Source organism: Kogia breviceps, chromosome 12 (genome assembly GCF_026419965.1).
Source record: "Kogia breviceps isolate mKogBre1 chromosome 12, mKogBre1 haplotype 1, whole genome shotgun sequence".
Classification (NCBI taxonomy): Eukaryota; Metazoa; Chordata; class Mammalia; order Artiodactyla; family Physeteridae; genus Kogia; species Kogia breviceps.
Window position 1 is genome coordinate 94,016,929 of NC_081321.1, and position 19,732 is coordinate 94,036,660.

General features: G+C 50.3%; 1 protein-coding gene across 1 annotated transcript; it reads left to right on the forward strand.

Annotated features, from left to right (window-relative positions):
• Window positions 1-15,185: 15,185 nt before the first annotated feature.
• Window positions 15,186-18,344, forward strand: LOC131767218 (DNA dC->dU-editing enzyme APOBEC-3G-like). The gene is made up of 5 exons (XM_059082438.2): window positions 15,186-15,286; window positions 15,567-15,711; window positions 16,836-17,115; window positions 17,549-17,663; window positions 17,926-18,344. Exons 1-5 carry the CDS (start codon window positions 15,258-15,260, stop codon window positions 17,945-17,947), a joined length of 591 nt encoding a protein of 196 aa, XP_058938421.2. The 5' UTR covers window positions 15,186-15,257; the 3' UTR covers window positions 17,948-18,344.
• Window positions 18,345-19,732: the final 1,388 nt, after the last annotated feature.

A 19,732-nucleotide genomic window follows, 5' to 3' on the forward strand; every position in this document is an offset into this window, starting at 1 on the left:
CAATAACAAACCCAAAACAATTAAGTAAATGGTAATAGGAACATACATATCGATAATTACCTTAAATGTAAATGGATTAAATGATCCCACCAAAAGACACAGACTGGCTGAATGGATACAAAAACAAGACCCGTATATATGCTGTCTACAAGAGACCCACTTCAGACCTAGGGACACATACAGACTGAAAGTGAGGGGATGGAAAAAGATATTCCATGCAAATGGAAATCAAAAGAAAGCTGGAGTAGCAATTCTCATATCAGTCAAAATAGACTTTAAAATAAAGACTATTACAAAAGACAAAGAAGGACACTACATAACGATCAAGGGATCAATCTGAGAAGAAGATATAACAATTGTAAATATTTAAGCACCCAACATAGCAGCACCTCAATACATAAGGCAAATGCTAACAACCATAAAAGGGGAAATCGACAGTAACACAATAATAGTGGGGGACTTTAACACCCCACTTTCACCAATGGACAGATCATCCAAAATGAAAATAAATAAGGAAACACAAGCTTTAAATGATACATTAAACAAGATGGACTTAATTGATATTTATGGGACATTCCATCCAAAACCAACAGAATACACTTTCTTCTCAAGTGCTCATGGAACATTCTCTAGGATATACCATATCCTGGGTCACAAATCAAGCCTTGGTAAATTTAAGAAAATTGAAATCATATCAAGTATCTTTTCTGACCACAATGCTATGAGACTAGATATCAATTACAGGAAATAAAAACTGTAAAAAATACAAACTCATGGAGGCTAAACAATATGCTACTAAATAACCAAGAGATCACTGAAGAAATCAGAGGAAATAAAAAAATATCTAGAAACAAATGACAATGAAAACATGATGACCCAAAACCTATGGGTTGCAGCAAAAGCAGTTCTAAGGAGGGAAGCTTATAGCAATACAATCCTACCTCAAGAAACAAGAAAAATCTGAAATAAACAACCTAACCTTACACCTAAAGCAATTAGAGAAAGAAGAACAAAAAAACCCCAAAGTTAGCTGAAGGAAAGAAATCATAAAGATCAGATCAGAAATAAATGAAAAAGAAATGAAAGAAACAATAGCAAAGATCAATAAAACTAAAAGCTGGTTCTTTGAGAAGGTAAAAAAAACTGATAAACCATTAGCCAGACTCATCAAGAAAAAAGGATAAGACTCACATCAACAGAATTAGAAATGAAAAAGAAGTAACAATTGACACTGCAGAAATACAAAGGCTCATGAGAGATTATTACAAGCAACTATATGCCAATAAAATGGACAACCTGGAAGAAATGGACAAATTCTTAGAAAAGCACAACCTTCCGAGACTGAACCAGGGAGAAGTAGAAAATATAAACAGGCAAATCACAAGCACTGAAACTGAAACTGTGATTAAAAATCTTCCAACAAACAAAAGCCCAGGACCAGATGACTTCACAGGTGAATTCTATCAAACATTTAGAGAAGAGCTAACACCGATGTTTCTCAAACTCTTCCAAAATATAGCAGAGGGAGGAACACTCCCAAACTCATTCTACTACGTCACCATCATCCTGATACCAAAACCAGACAAAGATGTCACAAAAAAAGAAAACTATAGGCCAATATCTCTGATGAACATAGATGCAAAAATCCTCAGCAAAATACTAGCAAACAGAATCCAACAGCACATTAAAAGGATCATACACCATGATCAAATTGGGTTTATCCTAGGAATGCAAGGATTCTTCAATATATGCAAATCAAGAAATGTGATACACCATATTGACAAATTGAGGGATAAAAGCCATATGACAATCTCAATAGATACAGAAAAAACTTTTGACAAAATTCAACACCCATTTATGATAAAAACTCTTCAGAAAGTAGGCATAGAGGGAACTTACCTCAATATAATAAAGGCCATATATGACAAACCCACAGCCGCCATTCTCAATGGTGAAAAACTGAAACCATTTCCTCTAAGATCAGGAACAAGACAAAGTTACCCACTCTCACCATTATTATTCAACATAGTGTTGGAAGTTTTAGCCACGACAATCAGGCAAGAAAAAGAAATCAAAAGAATCCAAATTGGAAAAGAAGAAGTAGAACTGTCACTGTTGGCAGATGACATGATACTATACATAAAGAATCCTAAAGATGCTACCAGAAAACTACTAGAGCTAATCAACGAACTTGGTAGAGTAGCAGGATACAAAACTAATGCACAGAAATTCTTGCATTCCTATACACTAATGATGAAAAATCTGAAAGAGAAATGAAGGAAACACTCCCATTTACCATTGCAACAAAAAGAATAAAATACCTAGGAATAAACCTACCTAAGGAGACAAAAGACCTGTGTGCAGAAAATTATAAGACACTGATGAAAGAAATTAAAGATGATACAAACAGATGGAGAGATGTACTATGTTCTTGGATTGGAAGAATCAACTTTGTGAAAATGACTATACTACACAAAGTAATCTACAGATTCAGTGCAATCCCTATCAAACTACCAATGGCAGTTTTCACAGAACTGGAGCAAAAACTTGCACAATTTATATGGAAACACAAAAGACCCCGAATAGCCAAAGCAATCTCGAGAAAGAAAAACGGGGCTGGAGGAATCAAGCTCCTGGACTTCAGACTGTACTACAAAGGTGCAGTAATCAAGACAGTATGGTACTGGCACAAAAACAGAAATATAGATCAAAGGAACAGGATAGAAAGCCCAGAGATAAACCCACGCACATATGGTCACCTTATCTTTGTTAAAGGAGGCAAGAGTATACAATGGAGAAAAGACAGCCTCTTCAGTAAGTGGTGCTGGGAAAACTGGACAGCTGCATGTAAAAGAATGAAATTAGAACACTCCCTCACACCATACACAAAAATAAACTGAAAATGGATTAAAGACCTAAATGTAAGGCCAGACACTATTAAACTCTTAGAGGAAAACCTAGGCAGGACACTCCATGACATAAATCACAGCAAGATCCTTTTTGACCCACCTCCTAGAGAAATGGAAATAAAAACAAAAATAAACAAATGGGACCCAATGAAACTTAAAAGCTTTTGCACGGCAAGGGAAACCATAAAAAAGATGAAAAGGCAACCCTCAGAATGGGAGAAAATATTTGCAAATGAAGCAACTGACAAAGGATTAATCTCCAAAATATAGAAGCAGCTCATGCAGCTCAATATCAAAAAAGCAAACAACCCAATCGAAAATTGGGCAGAAGACGTAAACAGACATTTTTCCAAAGAAGATATACAGATTGCCAACAAACACATGAAAAGATGTTCAACATCACCAATCTTTAGAAGAATGCAAATCAAAACTACAATGAGGGCTTCCCTGGTGGCGCAGTGGTTGAGAATCTGCCTGCTAATGCAGGGGACACGGGTTCGAGCCCTGGTCTGGGAGGATCCCACATGCCACGGAGCAACTAGGCCTGTGAGCCACAACTACTGAGCCTGCACGTCTGGAGCCTGTGCTCCACAACAAGAGAGGCCGCGATAGTGAGAGGCCCGTGCACCGAGATGAAGAGTGGCCCCTGCTTGCCACAACTAGAGAAAGCCCTCACACAGAAATGAAGATGCAACACAGCAAAAACAAATAAATTAACTAATAAACTCCTCCTACCCCCAACATCTTAAAAAAAAAAAAGAAGACTAAAAATAGAACTACCATATGACCCAGCAATCCTACTACTGGGCATATACCCTGAGAAAACCATAATTCAAAAAGAGTCATGTACCACAATGTTCATTGCAGCTCTATTTACAATAGCCAGGACATGGAAGCAACCTAAGTGTCCATGGACAGATGAATGGATAAAGAAGATGTGGCACATATATACAATGGAATATTACTCAGCCATAGAAAGAGATGAAACTGAGTTATTTGTAGTGAGCTGGATGGACCTAGAGTCTGTAATACAGGGTGAAGAAAGTGAGAAAGAGAAAAACAAATACCATATGCTAACACACATGTATGGAATCTAAAAAAAAATGGTTCTGATGAACCTAGGGACAGGACAGGAATAAAAACAAAGACATAGAGAATGGACTTGAGGACACAGGGAGGGGGAAGGGTAAGCTGGGACGAAGTAAGAGAGTGGCATGGACATATTTACACTACCAAATGTAGAATAGATAGCTAGTGGGAAGCAGCTGCATGGCACAGCGAGATCAGCTTGGTGCTTTGCTACCACCTAGAGGGGTGGGATAGGGAGGGTGGGAGGGAGATGCGAGAGGGAGGGGATATGGGGATATATGTATTCATATAGCTGATTCACTTTGTTATACAGCAGAAACTAACACAGCACTGTAAAGCAATTATACTCCAATAAAGATGTTTTAAAAAAAAGAGCATCCACATACCCTTTACCCAAATTCACCTGTTGTAAACATTTCCCCCATTTACTTTAACAGTTGAGTTCTCTCTCCCTACCAATCATCTATCATCTGTCTTCCATCTATCTATCTCTACTGTTTACCTGTCTATCCATCCTCTATCTTCCATCGGTTTTCTACTTATCTACTTGTTTATCTATCTATCATCTATCTATCTCTCTTCCATCTTCCATCTGCCTGTCTACTTATCTACCTATCATCTATCTATCTATCTATCTATCTATCCACCTCTCCTTCATTTATTTCTCATTTAATTATGAAATTGACATTTTGCTGTATTCAGGTGGGCCTGCCACTCCTTTGTACAGAATTCATCACTGTGATTACATGAAAGAAGGGGCCTGGCCATAGTGTCACTGCTGTAACCAAGGCCTTAGAATGGCAGCTGACACAGGCCCAGATGTCTGCAGGAATGCCAGCTCCGTCTCTACAGCGAGACACACACCACTGTGTTATTGCCTTTGCCCTGTAAGCTTGTAAAGTAAGTTCATGAGGCTGTGAAAGTAAAGATGGGGTGAGAGGAAATGCAGGAGCTGTAACTAAAATGCAGTTGAGACAGATCTGGGGATCGTGAAGCAGGAGGAAAGGCACAGCTCTGGTCTCCCCAGAGGCTCGGAAGGAGTGTTTTCATTGTTGAAGGAAACGATGTTTTAAAACCTGTATCAAATGCTAAAACCAAATGGCTGACAGTTGTGTCTAAAACACAAGCTATACTGAGAAATTCTGAGAAATATTGGAGTGCTGTAGTCACTTCTGCAATGACTTCTTGAGTACGATTTTCGTTTCAGATTCTTTTCACTTTGCTCATTTTCTATATTATCAGATACTCATTGAATGAGTCATTTTATTTTTTTTGTTTTTTTGGAATGAGTCATTTTAATGACAGAGTTATATTTTAAACATTGCTCACATAGGCTGTAGTTATAATAGAAATAATCAGTAAGCAGGACTTAAGAGTGAATGAGATGCTCTTACAGTTGACAGCGTCGTCATAGGAACCAGTGTAACCTTGCCTGGCTACCTGGTTTTTTGGTCATAAGATCTGAAATAAGGACATTCTCTCTGAACATGTTGTGAACTTTTAAATCCATTTCGACGTAGTTTCAGTTCCACCTCAATCGACGTTCTGAAAGGTTAGCAGGTCCAAGGGTTTCTGAAAGCCCTGAAATCTGCCAAAGAAGTTAGAAGGTAAGGACACTCCTGTCCAGTAGCCACAGAGATACTGGAGGCCCCAGGGCCCTTACAAAGGCGGGAATGACAGGGTTTGGGGCTACAGGCAGAAAAGAATCCAGGGTGACACAAAGCCCAGGCCAGGAGCCTGGAGGGGGTTGGGCTGGAGAAGCCGATTTGGGGGCCTCAACAGAGCGGTCACAGCCGGCCCCAGGGACAGGGCCCATTCCTGGGGGGAAGGAGCCCAGAGGGAGGGCAAGTGGCCAGGGCTGTTCTGGAGAAGATCCAGGGAGAGCCCAGGAGGAGAGGAGGAGCTCTCGGGGGAAGGAGCCAACTTCACCACCTGGGAAACCCGGGAAGCAGGGAAAAGATGACATTGCCCGGAGAGGATGGGGAGGGGGGACCTGGGCCTCCCCGTGGACGCCTCATTCTCGGCCACATCCTTCTACATAACAGCCAACCGACAGCACATCCAATACATCACCCCTACTTTCCCTTTGCAACTTCCTGCTCGTTGCCTCTTCTTGCACGGAGGACCAGCCACAGGGAGGGGCGGAGAGTAGGGAGTTTGGACATGCTAACATGGAAACGCTCTCCAGAGCTCAGAATTTAATCTGGGTTTTACTGAAAACCCTTTGCTGGGACAACTAACAAATCCTGACTTGTCCTCATTGGGGGTCCAGTTTTCAGGGGCTCATCTCCCACTACCTTGTCTCCTTTCATTGTGTTGTGTTGTTTTGTTTTTCTTTTCATAACCCGGGGACAGGAGAGAGGTTTATTCTATCACACCGGGTGAAGCAATGCTTTACTGTCCTGTTTCCTATGTGGGGCGCTGACAGTTGTCTCTGGACCAGAATTCCTCCTCCCAGCCATGTATTTATAGGCGGTATTTGATGCCCAGGTGGACTCTGGCCCTGGCAGCCTGAACCTGGCTCTCCCTACCTTTGTCAGCGTGGAAACCTCTTCTTCCGCAGCGACTTTATTAGCGTTTAATGATTCACAAAGTGCTTGCTTAATGCAACAAGTCAAGTAATACAGAGATATCTCACGGGAAAGCTTAGAGCCTCTCTCTCATCACCAACCCTCCTCTCTAATCTCCCTCTTCTGTGGAGGAAGAAAAAATGTGTATTTCATTTCCCCATCACTTTATTTATTCATTTTTTTGGTGTGTTCATTCTTTTGACTAACATTAGCTGAGTACCTACTGGGGAGGTAGGCTTGGTCCAAGGTACTGGGTACACACTTGAGTAAGGTGCAGGGGGCTCCAGACCACAAGGGGATGATGTCACGATGGCGGGAGACTCAAAGGAAATAAGAAAATTTGGGAACGGATAAGATAATTCCAGATCGAGGCAATTGCGGAAGGGATAAACAGGATGCTGTAATAGAGGTGAACAGATGGTGGGGAGCTGTTTAAATAGGGTGCACAGAGCTGGTGCCTTCCGCACCGGGACAGAAAGGATGAGAAAATGTTAGCCCTGGGAGGACCTTGGGGGAAGAGCTTTCCAGGCAGAGATAACTCAAGTGCAAAGGTCCTGAGGCAGGAAGGAAGCAGAAAAGTGAGGTGTGTCTGGGGAGCAAAGTTTGGGGGCAGGGAGGTTGTGGCAGCTGGTCATAGGCAGGAGTTTAGATCATATGCTGAGTACAAGATTCTGTGGGACTTCCCCGGTGGTCCAGTGGTTAAGAATCCACGCTTCCACTGCAGCGGGCATGGGTTCGATCCCTGGTTGAGGAACTAAGATCCTGCATGCTGTGAGGCCAAAAAAAGAAAAAAGACTCTGTGTGTGTGTGTGTGTGTGTGTGTGTGTGTGTGTGTTTTAAGGGGGTAAGGAGTTGAATCAAGGTGCCCTGCCTCCTGTTTAAAGTGTCCCTCCAGCACCTCTGAGGACGCTGAATAGAGGAAAGAAGAATGGAAGCTGGAAGTTTCATCCATCAGCCCAGTGAGACGTGACAGCAGAGGCTGCGGGGACGGAGATTAACAGTGAGTTTGACGGCAACATCGACCAGCAGGACTTGGTTATGGATTAGATGTTACGGAGAAGGGGAATCAAGATCTGCCGTTGGGTTTGGGCTCCAGCTCACCCCTCGCTGGGCAAGTAGTGATATCCTTTATAGCGCTGGGGAAATCTGAGGAAAATGAGCTTTGGGGGAAAATACCCCACAAAAAGGTTGAGTGTGCAGTGACCATCAGGTGTCCGAGGGCAGATGTCTGGTAGGAAGCTGGTACCTGAGGGTCGAGCTCGGGGGGTGGGGGGGGCAGCAGGACGAGAGACATGGGCCGTGTGCCCGGGGAGCAGGCTGAACCTCCTAGGGAGATGGTGGGGTGCACAGGGGGAGGAGCCAGCCCACCGAGGAGAAGAGAGAAGCTGAGAGGTGAGCGGAAAGAGGAAGAAAACCATGGGACAGGGTGTCACCGCAGTGGGGGGGCAGCGCGTCTCAGGAAGGAGGCCATGTTCAGCTATGTCACTTGCTGCTGGGTGGAGGGGCAAGAGGTGCACAGGAAAATATCCCTTTCTTCTTTTTCTTTTGTGGGGGCTGTGCTGTGCGGCATGTGGTCTCTTAGTTCCCTGACCAGGGATCGAAACTGAGCCCCTTGCAGTGGAAGCACGGAGTCCTAACGCCTGGACCGCCAGGGAAAGTCCCGAACTATCCCTTTCTTCTGACAACACGGGGATCATCGGTGACCTTGTCGACAGCAGGTTCCCTGGAGTGTTGGGGAGAGGGAATGGCACGGGAGGAAAGCAGACAGGCGGGCAGGAAGCCAGACATGTGGAATAGAACATGCATAAAACTACCTGATAGAAGTATATTTACTTACATCTATTTTTCTCCATGAAGGAGTGAAGAGAATGAAGGGAGATGTGACTCAAAGGAGAGTGTTTGTTTTTAAAGGTGGGAGGTACCTGAGCGTGTGGTTCGCTGATGCGAATGATCCAGTAGTGCTGGGCATGATGTGGAAAACCACAGAAGAGAAACCCACTGGAAGAGAGAGGGCGTGAGCCCCAGAGCACAGATGGAAGGTTGGGCTTTGAACGGGCGGACCATGGAGTCAGGAATCTTGTCTCTTTTGCTTAAAGTTCATCCAGCCCCTAGGATACCATGCGGCACCTAGTAGCTGCTCAATAAAATTTGTGTTGGGTGAATGAACGTGAGTACCGAGGGAGGCAGGTTTCTAGATGGGGAGGTGAGGGGAGGGGGCCTTTCTGCTTCTGTTGGTTTCGGGGGAGACTGGGGTGGGGATGGCTGGGGTCTGAGAGAGTTGAATAGGAGCAGTGGTGTAGGAGAATCTCGCTTCACGGTGGAGGCGCCGGGAGGATTCATTTCTCATCCAGCGGACAACATGAAATGAATGATGCCACCTTGCCCTCACCGCATTGCCACTCTGCCTTTGTCATCATTTAGATTCCCAGATGTACTTGTATGTGTGTCTTTGCAGTGTTTTCCTCATGTCTATTTCGGGTCCTGGCTGACACCACACTGTTTTGATGACAGTGGCTTTATGGCCACTGGTTTGTAGTATGTTGCAAGGACCAACTCACTTCTTCATTTCTCCCTCACTTCTTCATTTTCAACCACGTTGAGTCTGTCATTTGGACAGAAACAGCCCTTTTTTTCTTCGTTAAAAAGAAAACCAAAACTCCTGAAAACAGTCTTGGTGATTCTGTTTGTATTTGTTTTGCATTTCTATCAATTTATTTGGGATAGTATATTTATGTCTTTTAGTAAAACTTTTTCCTTATTAAAAAATACAGGCTCCGTAACTTTTTAAAAAATTGGGGTATAACTTACAGTTAAGTGCCGTATCTTAGGTTTCTAGGCAGTGTGACCACCACCCAGATTGAGGTGTTGCTGCTTCTAGAATCCCAGGTGCGGAAGCCCTCGTGTCCCCTCCCTGCTGTCCCCCGTCCAGAGAGAACACATATTAGGACTTCTGTGATCATACTTAGACTTTGCCTGATTTTGAACTTCATATAGATGGAATCAGAATGAACTCTTTCATATGTGACATCGTTCATTCTGTATTATATTTGTGGAGCTCATCTGATGCTCACTGAAGCCTAGAGCTGCTGTGAGAAGTGAGGAAACTGCCTCCCACCGCGTGTCCATCCTCAGGCAACCGTCTACCCATGAGGACAATCGTCACTAGCCCCACACCGCCACCCCCCACAGTCAGCCACGGCTCCCCCCTGCCCTTCAGTTTGGCCGATACTAATACGAATAGGCTTTGATTTCCCTGTTCTGACAAAGGCCCCACTTGGATGCCACCAGGACTGACCACGGGCCAGTGAGGTCTGCGAGAGTGCGGTCATCTGGGCAGCAGGGACCGGCAAGGCAGGCGGTGAGGGGACAGACGAAAGGACAGGTGTCCGTACCCTGGAGGACAAGCTCCATGGTGGCCCATCGCTGAGTCTCCTGCAGCAGTCAGCACGGGCCGTGGCCTGGCGCAGGCTCCCTGGGGCCCGCTGGGCTGCGGGAGACGCGGGGCGCTCACTGGGGAGGGGAGAAGCCGCTCGGACAGGCAGGCAGCCGCCTTCATCCTTGGGGAAGGGAAGGGAAGGGGAGCAACCTGGGCCGAGCTCTCCCTAGGAGCCCCCCGCGCACGGCCGGCGGACTGGACATGCAGCATTTTCACCCCATTACACAGAGGAGGAGAGGAAGGCTCCCGGAGGGACCAGGCTGGACCAGGACCACACAGGGACACGTGGTGGGGACACAGGGACACGTGGCTGTGGGACGGACTTCGGCCTCAGAAAGTGCGGCCGACCATGCTCTTGCTGATCCCCCTCCAGGCCCGAGGAATGTGGGGCCTGTGTCTTCCAGCCCCAAGTGTGACCCTGACCCTAGCTGGCCCTGTTGTCCCCGAGGGGCTGCCCCCTGTCCCACTGGCTCCCCTGCTGCTCCTCTTAGAGCCCCTGTCCTGGCGCAGCGCTCCTCCCAGGGGAGCTGGCTACCCGCCCGCCCCGCCCCGAGGCCCAGCCTGGCCGCCTGCACGGGAACCAGGCTGCTGACCTACATCCTCAGGGGGGAAACTCAGCACGGTGTCCCCTCCTTCTCGGGGGGCTGCTCCTCCTCATGGAGGGTGCCCTCCAGCCCGCCCCCACCCTGGGCTGGGGCCCCTCTGTCCCCTCTGCCCTCTAGACCTGGGTCCCTGGAGAGCAGACACTGTCCCCCGGGGGGTGGCTCAGCCCCCATTTTTGTGGCAGCTGGTCTCTGGGTGAGGTGGCCTCGGTCTGCACCCCGCCTGTCCCCTTCCCACTCTGAGGCCTGCCTTCCTGCCTGCCCCTCCCTCTGAGCAACCCCAGCTCTGGCGCCCCACCCTCTCCTCTCTCCAGGTCTTTCTCTCTGGGTCAGTTCGTGTTCCAGCCGTACCCCTCATCTGAAGCCCCACCCAGACTCCTGGGCAGACCCTCCCTCCCCAGGTCCCTCCTGCGTCCTCAGAGTCTGAGCAGCTGCGTTGGTCTTTCTATGGGGATGCCTCAGAGTCAGGAGAACTTGGCCTTGGGTCTGGCCCCCTTCGTGCTCAGGGACCTTGGACAGGACTTCACCTCCGGGCCTTGAGATCCTCCCCTGAAACACAGAGGCAAGGACAGGTACCGGCCATGGTAGCTGTGTTTACAGCTAAATGACCACGTGAGTGTCTTAAGACATTGTCTGAAATAGCTTTTACTCAACAAATTGTGTGATGTTATTATTTCTAGGAAAAGGAAAGGAGCTCCCTCCTTCAGTGTATCACTCAATCCGCAGATAATCCACCTGGCCGCCTGCGTTCTGGCTTATACCACGTGCAATGGCCACCAGCGGACGTGGTGCACAGGGTGCCTCAGCAGGCCGGTCAGGCTGAGACCCAGGATAGGGCCAGTTCCTGGGGAAGGAGCCTGGGAAGGGACGGGTGTCCAGGGCTGTGCCCAGAAAGAGGGGCGGCGAAGAGGAGCAGCCACCAGGAGGCTCGCAGCCCTGGAGCCCGAGCCTCGGGGAGCAGACACGGACCACAGTGCTGGGACCACCGAGGACTCGGGCCTGGCTCAGCTCTGTCTGTCCCAGGGCCTCTGCACCGCTTCCTGCCTGGGACTTATGGCTTATTTGCTTGGTTACAGCTGATGGTCCCACCTCAGGCTGTCCTGTGGGGCCTCAGGTACCACATATATGACAAAGATCAGGTCTGGTACACAGCTGTGCCTGAGCAGACAGAACTAACCACGGTCCTGACCCACAAGGAACACAAACACACACACACAGACAGAGTGACTTGACAAAAAGGAAACCCTTTCGGGTTCCCCAGACACACGCAAACTATCTCAGCTCTGATGGAGATCAGAGGATGTCGACACTCCCCAAGGGTGGTTGCCGGGAAGAAACGCAACATCAAATCTGCTCCTTTGGTTTTGGTTTCTGGGCTCCGACAGCAGCCCCTCCTCCCCCTCTCCCCGCTCCATTCCTGGAAGTGACCCAAAAATCCGCAAAGGATACGCCCTCTGGGCAAAGGGTACAACCCCAGTGGACAGGTGGGCTTACACTGGGAGAAGGGCCCCCACCCCGTGCCATCAGAGGGCAGGTTCCTGGCAGACCTGCCTCCATCACCCCAGGGCCCCCATTCCCAGGGCCCCATCTCCCCAGGCCCTGGTCTCAGAGTTTCGCCTATGACACAGGGACCCTGAGGTGCTGGGGACATGACACAGCCTGGGGACACTGCTGAGAGCAGGGCTGGGCACAGGCAGCCTGTCCTCCATCCTGCTCTAGGGAGCAAAGGGCACCCTCAGGAGGGCAGAGCTGGGACCTTGCACAGAGCAGCCTGGCCAGGACTCTAGAAACTTCAGGATCATTCACTGCAGTCCCTGAGGCACTCAGGCTGAGCAGCCCAGCCCCCTTCCCCGGGGTCCTTTGGCCCTGTCTGTCTCCCTGACCCCAATCTGGGACCCCCCCGGGGCATCCAGCCCTGTTCCCAGTTTTCCTGATGGAGAAACGGGGGAACGGGGCATTTCCCAGCACAGTCTGCACCTGCTCAGGGGGCCACTGTCCCCACACGCACCCTCCCTCACTGGGGGACCTAGGTTCTCCCTTCCCTTCCGGGAACTTCCCACACTTTGGTGGAGAACTCCAGCAGGGTGTAGGGATTTTCCCACGTTTTTTCTCTACGTGACAGAGGCAGACGCAGGGGAGGGGCTGCCATTCCCCAGAAAGGACAGGACCTCTTTTCTTCTTTCTCCTTACGTGATGGGCTGAGGTGAGCTGCACACTTTCATCTCATCATCACGTCAGTGGTGCTGGGCGCTACTTTTGGACCCAGAGCTCATCACTAGGTTCTATTGGTGCCTTTACCAAATCATGTCTTCCCTGGCCTCAGGGAGACTGGTCCCTGGGCCCCTGCTGCCCCGAGGGCCCCGGGCTCTGGGGAGAGCATGTGGGAAGATGCTGGGGCAGGAGGAGAAGAGAGGGGTGAGGCCCACCCAGATCTGAGTTAGCAACTCCTCATCCTCTCGTCCCTTCTCGCTGTGACTCAGGTGATTCAAGACTTGAAACGTTTGGGAGAAGGTCAAACACTGTCACATGTGATGTCCCTCTAACCTTCACAGACCATGGATTCTCGTAGCCGCCTGTGTGCTGGTCCAGCTGCCACACAGACCCCCCAGATGTGGAGACAAGCTGCTAGGCTGGCTTGTCTGCATTGAAGAGGGACAGCCGGGAATCAGCAGGGAGCAGAAGGTCCAGGGGTGACTGGCCAGGCTGGGCTATGGGGAGTGGGGAAGGAGGAGGTGTTGGAGAACATTCCAGAAGAGGACACCTCAGAGCTACTGGATGAGGAGCTAGACCAGCGGGGAAACCTCCCCTGGAGATATGGGAGCATCTCCCTGCATCGGAGCCCCTTCCTTGGTCTCCCCACAAAATGCTCCAGCACAGCCTTGAGGGGCAAGTGATGCGGGGCTGAGCCCAGTGAGATGCTGGTGCCCCAGATGCTGGAACCAGCTGGGAAGGGGCGGGGCGGGGCGGGCTCAGGGGGCTCAGTACTCTAAGGGTGCCCCAGGGCACAGGTGCTTAGCAGCAGGAGCCCCAGACTCCTCAGGTTACCCTCTGCCCCCAGCACGGGGCTTCCTGCACCAGAGATCCTCCCTCAGAAATCTACGGGGGCACAGGGGAGCCAGAAGAACTTCGCGGGTTGAGTGATGAGGAGACTTCGTAGGGGTGCGGGAGGACAGCTCAGTCTGCATCAGGACCACATCCTCCCTCTCTGGAAGGCAAGAGCTTGGGGATGGTTTGGGGGAGATTCTCAGGGACCCCAGCGGGGTCTCTGTAACCCCGGTCCTCGTAGAGATCCCATCTCCTGCTCAGGAGGGACTGGAGGCTGCTAGGTGTGCGGGGTTCTGCTGGGTGTGCAGACTGTGACCCGGGAAGTGTGGGCGCTGCTCAAGACACCCCACACCCAGGGCCGTTCTCACCCAGAAACCAGCTGCCACAGAAATGGGGGCTGAGCCACCCCCCGGGGGACAGTGTCTGCTCTCCAGGGACCCAGGTCTAGAGGGCAGAGGGGCCCCAGCCCAGGGTGGGGGCGGGCTGGAGGGCACCCTCCATGAGGAGGAGCAGCCCCCCGAGAAGGAGGGGACACCGTGCTGAGTTTCCCCCCTGAGGATGTAGGTCAGCAGCCTGGTTCCCGTGCAGGCGGCCAGGCTGGGCCTCGGGGCGGGGCGGGCGGGTAGCCAGCTCCCCTGGGAGGAGCGCTGCGCCAGGACAGGGGCTCTAAGAGGAGCAGCAGGGGAGCCAGTGGGACAGGGGGCAGCCCCTCGGGGACAACAGGGCCAGCTAGGGCCAGGGTCACACTTGGGGCTGGAAGACACGGGCCCCACATTCCTCGGGCCTGGAGGGGGATCAGCAAGAGCATGGTCGGCCGCGCTTTCTGAGGCCGAAGTCCGTCCCACAGCCACGTGTCCCTGTGAGCACAGCCACGTGTCCCTGTGTCCCCACCACGTGTCCCTGTGTGGTCCTGGTCCAGCCTGGCCCCTCCGGGAGCCTTCCTCTCCTCCTCTGTGTAATGGGGTGAAGATGCTGCATGTCCAGTCCGCTGGCCGTGCGCGGGGGGCTCCTAGGGAGAGCTCGGCCCAGGTTGCTCCCCTTCCCTTCCCTTCCCCAAGGATGAAGGCGGCTGCCTGCCTGTCCGAGCGGCTTCTCCCCTCCCCAGTGAGCGCCCCGCGTCTCCCGCAGCCCAGCGGGCCCCAGGGAGCCTGCGCCAGGCCACGGCCCGTGCTGGCCGCTGCAGGAGACTCAGCGATGGGCCACCATGGAGCTTGTCCTCCAGGGTACGGACACCTGTCCTTTCGTCTGTCCCCTCACCGCCTGCCTTGCCGGTCCCTGCTGCCCAGATGACCTCACTCTCGCAGACCTCACTGGCCCGTGGTCAGGCCTGGTGGCATCCAAGTGGGGCTTTTGTCAGAATAGGGAAAAGGAAACTTAAAGTTCCCCGTGAGGGTGTGACGTTTGGGCGGAAAGTTCACGAGTGTCATGAGTGGCCAGAGTTCAGGAAGGGGTGAGGCCCAACTCTGTTGACATCGAGGTTTCTAGGTGCTCTGATTGTATATAAGGCTCCTGGTACTTGAAGAGCTTCAGTTTGGAGGCCACAGGCTGTGACCGAGCACAGAAACAGAAGACTCGGAGCCGGGGACGGTACAGACGCGGTGGACTCATGGAGGCCGGCACAGCGCCCAGGACCAGGTGCCATGCTACAGGGCGGCGGGTGGTGGGGAGAGGCCGTGACCCAGGCCGACGTCGGGCAGAGGGCCAGGTCTTCACTGAGGCTCTGAGCATCTTGCATTGCTCCTGGGGGGAGACCCTGAATTCCCTGGGAGCCCCCAGCGGGGGTCAGAGGGGGAGGAGTCGTGGCTCCAGCAGAGATGTGGGGTGCAGAAGGAAGGGGTGTGCGGGGAGGGGAGGAGCGCTGGGCAGTCCCAGAAGAAGCCCCGTGTCTTCGGGCTTCTCCCACCTTCAACCGTAGATGCCTGTTGGATGTAAACACCTTCACTGAGAACTTCAAGAATCTGTTAAGTACTCGTAAGACCTACCTGTGCCACGAGGTGGAGATCCTGGATGGTGACGCCTGGGTCTCTCTGGACGAGAAGAAGGGCTTCGTGCACAACAAGGTGACTGACCCAGCCTGCCCGCAGCAGGCAGGGCCTCCCTATCGTGGGACACTCAGGGTGGAAGGTTGTCAGTTGCACACAGGATGTCCCACAAGTTCTGTCACCTCTGGTCCCTGCTGTTGCTACCGCTGTTCTGTTTGGAATCAGGTGAGGACCCTTGCTGTGTGACTGGAAGCTTTGAGCCACATGTCAGAAGCCAGTCACAGCAATCCAGGGCCTGGTACCTCCAGCCCAATGTCACCCCAGGCTCTAGGACTCGGCTACTCCTCTCCTGCTGTGCCTCTGGGGAGGGGCTGGCACAGAGGGAAAGGCATCTGGACAAGGGGCCAGGTTATTCCCCGGATTCTTCCCCGGGGGAAGTCTCTGGCTAGAGAGCCGGACTTCTTCCTCAGTCACCATGGACTTAGGAGGGCCCGGCAGGACCCCTGCCCACTGCTTGAGAGATCTTGCCAAGGGCGCTGACCCCTGCAAGGACACTGCCAGCTGTCCTTAGCCCAAGGGCGCCCCTCAGCCTTGGGCTCAGCACAGGGTGAGGCCCAGAGTAAAAGCTTGTAGAAGTTCTGGTGCGCATGTGAGGTGGGGTAGAGGAGGAGCTGGAGAGCAGGGTGAATTGCTCCAGGGAGGAAACACCCACTTGCGTGGCAGGAAGCCAGCGAGGGAGCTTCCCTGGCCTCCTCTCTGCAGGGCTGGACTAAGTAAGTGAGGCTCCTGAAGGCCCTACCTCGGGCACAAAATAAGAGGCGCTCCAGAAAACTCAGAAATCGAGATGAGTCATGTTTTAAGGCAATCGTTTAAAAATCAAAATGAACGCAATTCTATGATGAACGAAACATCAACATTTGCATGAAGATTGATCAGTTTCAGTGCTGTGCAGAGCCGAGGGAGCCGAGGGCCAATAACAAGTCATCACGGGTCCCCGAACTCTGTAAAACACTGATACTGTGTCTCTCATGGAGTTTTGCGTTACTTTGGATCATGTAAATGCTGCATTGAAATATCATTCACTTGGTGCTGAGGCTTGCCCCCGCTCTAGGTTAGCGCTGGAGGCCAGTGCCTCACCCGCCTGCCTACTCTGGCCTCATCCTCCCCCCAAGCCCGTCCACTTTTCTTCCTCTTCTATGTAGGGTGCAGACCAACCAGGGCAGCCCAGCCATGCGGAGCTCTACTTCCTGGACCGGATCCGTTCTTGGAATCTGGACCGGGGGCTGCACTACAGACTCACGTGTTTCATCTCCTGGACCCCCTGTCATAGCTGTGCCCAGGAGCTGGCTACTTTCCTGAGGGAGAACAGCCACGTGAGCCTGCACATCTTTGCCTCCCGCATCCATAGCCTCCCCAACTATGAGGCTGGGCTGCGCACACTGCAGGCGGCTGGGGCCCAAATCGCCATCATGACCTCTACGGGTCAGCATGGGTCTCCTGGGGGCGGGGCGGTGGCAGGGAGAGGCCTGTGGGAAGTTGCTAGAAAGGGGCGGGAAGGGTGGGAATCCCTGGTGGAGAGGCCTTTGTGTGCGCCTGAGAGGTGATGCTAGACTCTGGAAGGAGTCTATAGGAAGAGAGAATTCAGGGGAGCAGAGCTGGTTCGGGGAGGGGAAGAAGGGGAGTGGGTGGATATGCAAGAAGGACTAGGGGACTTCCAGAAAGGAGAATTGGGCTGGCTCAAATTCCAGTTGCAAGAAAGAGTTGGAGGGGTAAGCTATTGAGCACCCAGGAGAAAGGAGAGAGGAGGAAGTGAAATTATGACGGGGAAAGTCTGTCCGGAAGAGTCATTTCAGCCCTGTGGCCCCAACCCTTCCCCAGACTGGAGCTCACCATTCTCTCCCCTGTTCCATCTCAGAGTTTGAGCACTGCTGGGAAACCTTTGTGGACCACCAGGGAAGACCCTTTCAGCCCTGGGATAGGCTGGAAGCAGTGAGTCAAAATCTACGTGAGAAGCTGCAGGCGATTCTCAGGTGAGGGTTCCTTCCTGCTGCTTCCCTGGACTTCCTCCGTCCTCTCCTCTACTCTCCCTGTGCCTTTTCCCTCCTCTCAGAGCCTCCTTTGGGTGACCTGCTCCCTCCTGGGGCGCCAGCTCCATCCTTTCCTTCCTTTCTCATGCGGTCCCTCTACTTTCTCACTTACTGTGTCCTTCCTTCCTTCCCCATCTTTGTAACACTCCCCAGACCCCCACTCGGTTTTTGTTTCATCTTGCAAATGTCTCACTCCCTGCTCCAGTCCTAGACCGCAGCAAAACTGAAGGATGGACGTCAACCTCTCTAAAGAAGACAGGAGACCTCTGCTGAACAGCAGAAAAAAACAGCTTCATTCGAGAAATATAAACATGCCATTTGCTACCCTCTCCAGATTGATCCAAAGAAACCAGTGAAAGGCAAATGGCTCATAAGAAATAGTTTAAAAAAAAACCAATCTGGGTGGATGTACTTTTCATTCAAACCTATATTATGTTCCAAATCTACATCAGTAAGATTCTATTCAATATTATCAGAATGCTTTTGATTTTTAGAGAAATGTATATTTTAATTGATTTTAAATCCAAAGCAATAAAATGAAACATTAAGAATCTTCCACCAAATTTTTTTCCTCAGTAAATGTATCATGAACTACAAGTAGTTTATTAAAAGTTGCAAACATGCAGATGCCTTTCTCTTTTGTAGTGGATCTGATTCATGGTGGAGTGGAGGTATAGTGGTCACACTAATTCCTGCTGGAGTGAGTACAAATCAGCTAAATCTTCTAGGGGCGGAATCTAGGATTCAAAAATCTACAGTATACACTAATGATGAAAAATCTGAAAGTGAAATTAAGAAAACACTCCCATTTACCATTGCAACAAAATGAATAAAATATCTAGGAAAAAACCTACCTAAGTAGACAAAAGACCTGTGTGCAGAAAATTATAAGACACTGATGAAATAAAGATGATACAAATAGATGGAGAGATATACCATGTTCTTGGATAGGAAGAATCAACATTGTGAGAATGACTATACTACCCAAAGCAATCTACAGATTCAATGCAATCCCTATCAAACTACCACTGGCATTTTTCACAGAACTAGAACAAAAAATCTCACAATTTGTATGGAAACACAAAAGACCCCGAATAGCCAAAGCAATCTTGATAAAGAAAAACGGAGCTGGAGGAATCAGGCTCCCTGACTTCAGACTATATTGCAAAGCTACAGTAATCGAGACAGTATGGTACTGGCACAAAGACAGAAATATAGATCAACGGAACCAGATAGAAAGCCCAGAGATAAACCCACACACATATGGTCACCCTTATCTTTTTTTTTTTTTTGGTGGTACACGGGCCTCTCACTGCCGTGGCCTCTCCCGTTGAGGAGCACAGGCTCCGGACGCACAGGCCCAGCGGCCATGGCTCACGGGCCCAGCCGCTCCGCGGCATGTGGGATCTTCCTGGACCGGGGCACGAACCCATGTCCCCTGCATCCACAGGCGGACTCTCAACCACTGCGCCACCAGGGAAGCCCATGGTCACCCTTACCTTTGATAAAGGAGGCAAGAGTATACAGTGGAGAAAAGACAGCCTCTTCAATAAGTGGTGCTGGGAAAACTGGACAGCTACATGTAAAAGAATGAATTTAGAACACTCCCTCACACCTAAACTCAAAATGGATTAAAGACCTAAATGTAAGGCCAGACACTATTAAACTGTTAGAGGAAAACCTAGGCAGAACACTCCATGGCATAAATCACAGCAAGATCCTTTTTGACCCACCTCCAGAGAAATGGAAATAAAAACAAAAATAAACAAGTGGGATCTAATGAAACTTAAAAGCTTTTGTACAGCAAAGGAAACCATAAACAAGACGAAAAGACAACCCTCAGAATGGGAGAAAATATTTGCAAATGAAGCAACTGACAAAGGATTAATCTCCAAAATATAGAAGCAGCTCATGCAGCTCAATATCAAAAAAACAAACAACCGAATCCAAAAATGGGCAGAAGGCCTAAATAGACATTTCTCCAAAGATATACAGATTGCCAACAAATACAT